The sequence below is a fragment of the Salmo salar genome, chromosome 09 (assembly GCF_965601325.2).
Source record: "Salmo salar chromosome 09, fSalSal1, whole genome shotgun sequence".
In the NCBI taxonomy this organism is placed as follows: Eukaryota; Metazoa; Chordata; class Actinopteri; order Salmoniformes; family Salmonidae; genus Salmo; species Salmo salar.
The window spans coordinates 40,863,578-40,871,834 of NC_138299.1; the positions used below are offsets into that span (position 1 = coordinate 40,863,578).

The following is an 8,257-nucleotide window of genomic DNA, read 5'->3' on the forward strand; positions in this document are numbered from 1 at the left end:
CAATGCTTTCGACTCTGTCAATCACCACATTCTTATTGGCAGACTCGACAGCCTTGGTTTCTCAAATGATTGCCTCGCCTGGTTTACCAACTACTTCTCTGATAGAGTTCAGTGTGTCAAATCGGAGGGCCTGTTGTCCGGACCTCTGGCAGTCTCTATGGGTGTGCCACAGGGTTCAATTCTCGGGCCGACTCTCTTCTCTGTATACATCAATGATGTTGCTCTTGCTGCTGGTGATTCTCTGATCCACCTCTACGCAGACGACACCATTCTGTATACTTCTGGCCCCTCTTTGGATACTGTGTTAACTAACCTCCAGACGAGCTTCAATGCCATACAACTCTCCTTCCGTGGCCTCCAACTGCTCTTAAACGCAGGTAAAACTAAATGCATGCTATTCAATCGATCACTGCCCGCACCTGCTCGCCCGTCCAGCATCACTACTCTGGACGGCTCTGACTTAGAATATGTGGACAACTACAAATACCTGGGTGTCTGGTTAGACTGTAAACTCTCCTTCCAGACTCACATTAAGCATCTCCAATCCAAAATTAAATCTAGAGTCGGCTTCCTATATCGCAACAAAGCATCCTTCACTCATGCTGCCAAACGCACCCTTGTAAAACTGACCATCCTACCGATCCTCGACTTCGGTGATGTCATCTATAAAACAGCCTCCAACACACTACTCAACAAACTGGATGCAGTCTATCACAGTGCAATCCGTTTTGTCACCAAAGCCCCATACACTACCCACCATTGCGACCTGTACGCTCTCGTTGGTTGGCCCTCGCTTCATACTCGTCGCCAAACCCACTGGCTACAGGTTATCTACAAGTCTCTGCCAGGTAAAGCCCCGCCTTATCTCAGCTCACTGGTCACCATAGCAGCACCCAGTCGTAGCATGCGCTCCAGCAGGTATATCTCACTGGTCACCCCAAAGCCAATTCCTCTTTGGCCGCCTTTCCTTCCAGTTCTCTGCTGCCAATGACTGGAACGAACTGCAAAAATCTCTGAAGCTGGAGACTCATATCTCCCTCACTAGCTTTAAGCACCAGCTGTCAGAGCAGCTCACAGATCACTGCACCTGTACATAGCCCATCTGTAAACAGCCCATCTATCTTCCTACCTCATCCCCATACTGTATTTATTTATTTATCTTGCTCCTTTGCACCCCAGTATCTCTACTTGCACATTCATCTTCTGCACATCTACCATTCCAGTGTTTAATTGCTATATTGTAATTACTTCGCCACCATGGCCTATTTATTGCCTTAACTTACCTCATTTGCACTCACTGTATATAGACTTTTTGTTTTATTTTGTTCTACTGTATTATTGACTGTATGTTTTGTTTATTCCATGTGTAACTCTGTGCTGTTGTATGTGTCGAATTGCTAAGCTTTATGTTGGTCAGGTCGCAGTTGCAAATGAGAACTTGTTCGCAACTAGCCTACCTGGTTAAATAAAGGTGAAATAAAAAAATGAATAAAAAAAAAATAGGGAATAGTGAGTAGTGGGTTGTGGTTGTGAATAGTGAGCAGTGGGTTGTGGTAATGAATAATGAGTAGGGGTTGCGGTAGTGAATAGGGAGCAGTGGGTTGTGAATAGTGCATAGTGGGTTGAGGTAGTGAGTAGTGAGTAGTGAGTAGTGGGTTGTGGTAGTGAATAGTGAATAGCGAGTAGTGGGTTGTGGTAGTGAATAGTGAGCAGTGGGTTGTGGTTGTGAATAGTGAGAAGTGTGTTGTGGTAATGAATAATGAGTAGTAGGTTGTGAATAGTGCATAGTGGGTTGAGGTAGTGAATAGTGAGTAGTGGGTTGTGGGTGTGAATAGTGAGCAGTGGGTTGTGAGAGTGAATAGTGAATAGTGCTTGCGGTAGTGATCAGTCCCTACACCCAAAGAAGGGCACTGCGTTCATCCACCTCTGGCCTGCTGGCCCCCCTACCTCTGCGGAAGCACAGTTCCCGCTCAGCCCAGTCAAAACTGTTCGCTGCTCTGGCACCCCAATGGTGGAACAAGCTCCCTCACGACGCCAGGACAGCGGAGTCAATCACCACCTTCCGGAGACACCTGAAACCCCACCTCTTTAAGGAATACCTGGGATAGGATTGAGTAATCCTTCTAACCCTCCCCCCCACCCTCCCCCCCCCCAAAAAAGATATAGATGTACTATTGTAAAGTGGTTGTTCCGCTGGATATCATAGGTGAATGCACCAATTTGTAAGTCGCTCTGGATAAGAGCGTCTGCTAAATTACGTAAATGTAAAATGTAAATGTAGTGAGTTGTAGGTTGTGGTAGTGAATAGTGAGCAGTGGGCGGGTTGCTGTAGTGAATAGTGAGTAGTAGGTCGTGAATCGTGAATAGTTGGTAGTGAATAGTGAGTAGTGGGTTGTGGTTGTGAATAGTGAGTAGTGGGTTGAGGTAGTGAATAGTGAGTAGTGTGTTGTGGTAGAAAATAGTGAATAGTGAGCAGTGGATTGTGGTTGTGAATAGTGCGTAGTGGGTTGAGGTAGTGAATAGTGAGTAGTGGGTTGTTGTCATTCATAGTGAGTAGTGGGTTGTGGTAGTGAATAGTGAGTAGTGGGTTGTAGTAGTGAATAGTGAGTAGTGAGTAGAGGATTGTGGTTGTGAACAGTGAGCAATGGGTAGTGAATAGTGAGTAATGGATTGTGGTAGTGAATAGTGAGTAGTGGGTTGTGGTAGTGAATAGTGAGTAGTAGGTTGTGGTAGTGAATAGCGAGTAGTGAGTAGTGGGTTGTGGTTGTGAACAGTGAGCAATGGGTAGTGAATAGTGAGTAATGGGTTGTGGTAGTGAATAGTGAGTAGTGGGTTGTGGTAGTGAAAAGTGAGTGGTAGGTTGTGGTAGTGAATAGTGAGCAGTGGGTTGTGGTAGTGAATAGTGAGCAGTGGGTTGTGGTAATGAATAGTGAGTAGTTGGTAGTGAAAAGTGAATAGTGGGTAGTGAATAGTGAGTAGTGGATAGTGAATAGTGAGTAGTGGGTTGTTGTATTGAATAGTGAGCAGTGGATTGTGGTAGTGAATAGTGAGCAGTGGGTTGGGGTAGTGAATATTGAGTACTGGGTAGTGAATAGTGAGTAGTGGGTTGTGGTAGTGAATAGTGAGCAGTGGGTTATAGTTGTGAAAAGTGAGAAATGGGTTGTGGTAGTGAATAATGAGTAGTGGGTTGTGATAGTGAGTAGTGAGCAGTGGGTTGTGGTAGTGAATAGTGAGCAGTGGGATGTGGTAGTAAATAGTGAGTAGTGGGTTGTGGCAGTGAATAGTGAGTAGTGGGTTGTGGGTGTGAATAGTGAGCAGTGGGTTGTGGTAGTGAATAATGAATAGTGGGTTGTGTTAGTGAATAGTGAGTAGTAGGTTGTGGTAGTGATTAGTGAGCAGTGGGTGGGTTGCGGTAGTGAATAGTGAGTAGTAGGTAATGAATAGTGAATAGTTTGTAGTGAATAGTGAGTAGTGGGTTTTGCTAGTGAATAGTGAGTAGTAGTTTGTGGTAGTGAATAGTGAGCAGTGGGTTGTTGTAGTGAATAGTGAGTAGTGGGTTGTGGTAGTGAATAGTGAGTAGTGTGTTGTGGTAGTGAATAGTGAGTAGTGTGTTGTGGTAGTGAATAGTGAGCAGTGGGTTGTTGTGGTGAATAGTGAGTAGTGGGTTGTGGTAGCAAACAGTGAGTAGTGAGCAGTGAGTAGTGGGTTGTGGTAGCAATAGTGAGCAGTGGGTTGTTGTAGTGAATAGTGAGCAGTGGGTTGGGGTAATGAATAGTGAGTAGTTGGTAGTGAAAAGTGAATAGTGGGTAGTGAATAGTGAGTAGTGGATAGTGAATAGTGAATAGCGGGTTGTGGTATTGAATAGTGAGCAGTGGATTGTGGTAGTGAATAGTGAGCAGTGGGTTGGGTTAGTGAATATTGAGTACTGGGTAGTGAGTAGCGAATAGTAGGTTGTTGTAGTGAATAGTGAGTAGTGGGTTGTGGTAGTGAATAGTGAGTAGTGTGTTGTGGTAGTGAATAGTGAGTAGTGTGTTGTGGTAGTGAATAATGAGTAGTGGGTTGTGGTGGTGAATAGTGAGTAGTGGGTTGTGGTAGTGAATAGTGAGTAGTGTGTTGTGGTAGTGAATAGTGAGTAGTGTGTTGTAGTAGTGAATAGTGAGCAGTGGATTGTTGTGGTGAATAGTGAGTAGTGGGTTGTGGTAGCAAACAGTGAGTAGTGAGCAGTGAGTAGTGGGTTGTGGTAGCAAATAGTGAATAGTGAGTAGTGGATTGTTGTTGTGAATAGGGAGCAGTGGATATTGTTGTGAATAGTGAATAGCGGTTTGTGGTAGTGAATAGTGAGTAGTAGGTTGCGGTAGTGAATAGTGAGCAGTGGGTTGTTGTGGTGAATAGTGAGTAGTGGGTTGTGGTAGCAAACAGTGAGTAGTGAGCAGTGAGTAGTGGGTTGTGGTAGCAAATAGTGAATAGTGAGTAGTGGGTTGTTGTTGTGAATAGTGAGCAGTGGATATTGTTGTGAATAGTGAGTAGTAGGTTGTGGTAGGGAATAGTGAGTAGTAGGTTGCGGTAGTGAATAGTGAGTAGTAGGTTGTGGTGGTGAATAGTGAGTAGTAGGTTGTGGTAGTGAATAGTGAGTAGTAGGTTGTGGTAGTGAATAGTGAGTAGTAGGTTGCGGTAGTGAATAGTGAGTAGTAGGTTGTGGTGGTGAATAGTGAGTAGTAGGTTGTGGTAGGGAATAGTGAGTAGTAGGTTGCGGTAGTGAATAGTGAGTAGTAGGTTGTGGTGGTGAATAGTGAGTAGAAGGTTGCGGTAGTGAATATTGAGTATTGCGTTGTGATAGTGAATTGTGAGCAGTGGGTTGCGGTAGTGAATAGCACACATGAATTTCTAAATAGAAATTGATAAACCAACAAAACAAGATGATATCTTTGTGTACATCAACACAAATAATTGCATGGGATGCCATCATGTTTAAGCTTCTAACGTAGTATTGTTTATTTAATTTTTTTGTAGTCATGATTGCTATTTGAACTGCTTCAATTATGGAAAATAATATTAATCTGTTGCTTTCAGCATTGCTGGATCAATTCAAATGGAACATAAAGAAAACCAATGTGTCCATCTGTATACCCATCTGATAGTGGGTTGATATAGCTTTGATATTTGATATAGCTTGTGTAAAAATGCTAATAAATAGTTGAGTTCATGGACATGGACTGATTTGACTGACCATTGACACTGACTGACAGTACAGAACCTCATAGATCCAAGCCTGTCATAATCATGTGCCAAACTCAAACTACACACCGGCTATACCCTCCTCCTGAACCTACAGCTGAATCCAAACATTTCGCTACCTTTACTGATCTGAGACTTCTCTCCACACCCAATTAAGCCCCTCAAACGCTGCTGGCTAGGCCAGGGTTGAGGAACCTTGAAGGGCTAGGATTGTTGACCACTCAAATTTGTAGCAACCACAAAATTTGACCATGAGAAAGTGGCTTCTCTCTTCTCTTTGTACCTGTCAAGGATTCCTCGAGAATTGTAGGCCAGAGGGCTGAGGAAGGCCTGAATGAACAAGCACAGGCTATTAACTTTGGTGGATGATGTTGAACCCCTCTCCTTTTTTGACCTAAATCCATTGTGATTATGAAATATGAATAACAGAAGGTTGGTGGCACCTTAATTGTAGAGGACGGGATCATGGTAATGACTGGAGCGGAATCAGTGGAATGGTATCAAATACATCAAACACATGGTTTCCATGTGTTTGATACCATTCCATTTGCTCCGCGATTATTATGAGCCGTTCTCCCCTCAGCATCCTCCTGTGTTATGAATGATCATAATCAATTGGATAGAACTATGCATATCTAGAATGTGAATATTCACAGTTCAATCCCCAACACAACTTTATCAAAATTGTGTTTGAATAGGCATTGATGGTCAGTAGGCAACATGCAGGCCAATTACTTCTTGGACTAGAAACTTAACATGGAAAGTGAAGTGTCTTACCCTCTGTATGGACTGCTGACACATAGGTCCAGTTATAGCGTTTCACAATGTCCAAGATGGCTCTGGCTTGGAGAGTGTCAGAAGGCACAACCCTAAGGAAATACTTGAAGAGCGTTTTGTCACTCAGATCTATGCTGGTCGCAGAATACGCTATCTGAGGGATGTTAAACAGCTGCAGGAGGTTTTGGACCTGGATAGCCACTGAGCTGGACCCAGGTCCAATGACACCTGCTATGGGTTTCTTGGTAGTGGGCGGCTGACTTGCAGGCGTCCCATCAATGCACCACTGTCTGGATGTACCATCTTTGTTGTCGTCATCCCTAATCGAGATGAGAGAGTCTCTAATGAACTCAATACTCTGCTCAAGAGCCACTGAGGAGTGCCAGCAGGAGTCCCTGATCTCGCACCCCAGAGTGATGTTGGGTAAAAGGTTTGGGTCTGAGTTGATTCTGTCCAAGGTGTGGAACATCGCTTCTACTCGTTGGATTCCGTATTGTTCCCGAACCTCACCGCATTTCCTCTCCGCTACCTGCTCTGTTGATGGTTGGTGGTGGACCGAGAACAGTGCACCGATTATAATGTCCCCGTCCATTCTGGCCACCGAGCGGGACCCAGCAGCTTTAGAAACCACCGACCTCTCAAATATGTTACTGGGGGAGACAAACGCATCATACAGTAGAATAAGGAAATACAAAAACCTAATAGCATTCAGGTAAATCATATTCCACATGGTGTCAACAGTCTTGGGGATATAATCATGTCCGCTTGGCCATTGGGGAGAGCTGAGGATCCAAGTTTAACTGAAGATCCATCATCTCCTTACCATCCGTCTTTCACTGATGTCTTTCCTGCTGGTGAGAGACATATTCATTTAAGTTTGATACAAGTGATACAAGTTTTGCAACAAGTTTTTCAACAAGTGATGATAAACAGCTATGTGTTGCCAATCTATCTTTGGCAACTCTTTTAATAGGCTACACAACTCCGCAATTAAGCAAAGGCAAATATAGTTATAGGCTGCTGCAGAAGCCAATCTGACATTCAATCTTGAATAATTCAAGTGCTAATAGTCTACAGTAATGTATAACCATTTGATATATTTCAGTCATTTAGCAGACGCTCTTATCCAGAGCTGCGTACAGTCAGAAACGACGTTGAATGCCTCTCATAATCTATAGCCTACAGTAAAAACCGCCTACAAGAGGCTGATTAAAAGTTGATTTGTGCGATGGTTGGGTTGCGCGGCTGGTTTCAGTAACCTTGGACAGCGCTTGGTTCTGACTTGACGGTTGGGCTCACAATAATTTGCCCACCCACGATGAGATTGTGTTTAGCTACATAAATTGCTGCTTAAAATGCTGCGTAAATGTTCCACTGAAATGATCAATTAATCAGATCTCATATAATTTACCATTTTATTATTTATATATCGAGATTGTCAACATCTAATTGATATTCCAATTGATAATCACCTACAAACGGTTTAGGTAAAATAGGGTATTTTACAGTGTTTCACTTTTTTTCCAGGACATTTGTAAATGAAATGCCGTAGGCTAGTAATCAAATAACTAAAGCAATGCTTACCATCATTGCTATTCACATGAGGGGCAATCTCCCCCATTCATGTTATATTGTACCTTTTGCGTTCGCTATAGCCTAAAATACCTTAGATATCGTAACGTTATAGTGTACATACCTGCACCTGCTGCCTCGGGAACATTGCGTATCTCCTCGTCTCCTGAACCTCTCAGTTTGGAGACCAAGTTTAATAAGCCTCTGCAGCGCAAATACAGTATTTCTCATTTTTCCCCCAACCTCTAGCTCTCTATCTTTCTGAAAGGAAGCATGGGTGCCCCCTTCGATTCCTCTTGATCACTGCATGCATCTTTAAAACCGGGTCACATAGAATGCATTGTATGGCCCGGATAAAAGACAGTACGAAGAGAGAGATAGAAACGTATGGAGTGGAGTTAATTGTCTCTATCCGGAGTATCGTCCAGTACATTGCAATGACACGCCCATCATTTAAAATGTATATGCTGGGAGTAATGTAGGCTCAGTAAAATAGTTAATTGCATGTACAAGTTTGCTTGATTTATTTTTCATAACAAAAGGTATAATCATACCTACAATAAGAAGAATCAGGCCTACAATAAGAAGATAAGTATTGTAAGTATGAAATGAGTCTATAGGCATCTGTAGCTATAGCCTTGTAACCAAGTAGGCTAAACCAGTGATACCTGCA

At 43.2% G+C, this 8,257-nt stretch overlaps 1 protein-coding gene across 2 annotated transcripts in view; it reads right to left on the reverse strand.

The window, feature by feature from the left end:
• Nucleotides 1–7,895, reverse strand: part of LOC106611317 (metabotropic glutamate receptor 1) — a 47,890-nt gene extending 39,995 nt beyond the window's left edge. Inside the window, exons 1-2 of one of the 2 annotated variants that reach the window (XM_014211372.3) lie at nt 7,709–7,895; nt 6,013–6,863 (exon numbers count right to left, since the gene is read on the reverse strand). In XM_014211372.3, coding sequence (XP_014066847.1) covers nt 6,013–6,742 — 730 coding nt within the window. In that variant the 5' untranslated portion in view covers nt 6,743–6,863; nt 7,709–7,895. The remainder of the gene's footprint in view (nt 1–6,012; nt 6,864–7,708) is intronic. The other variant, XM_045723669.2, reaches the window with a different exon arrangement.
• Between the last annotated feature and the right edge of the window lie 362 nt (nt 7,896–8,257).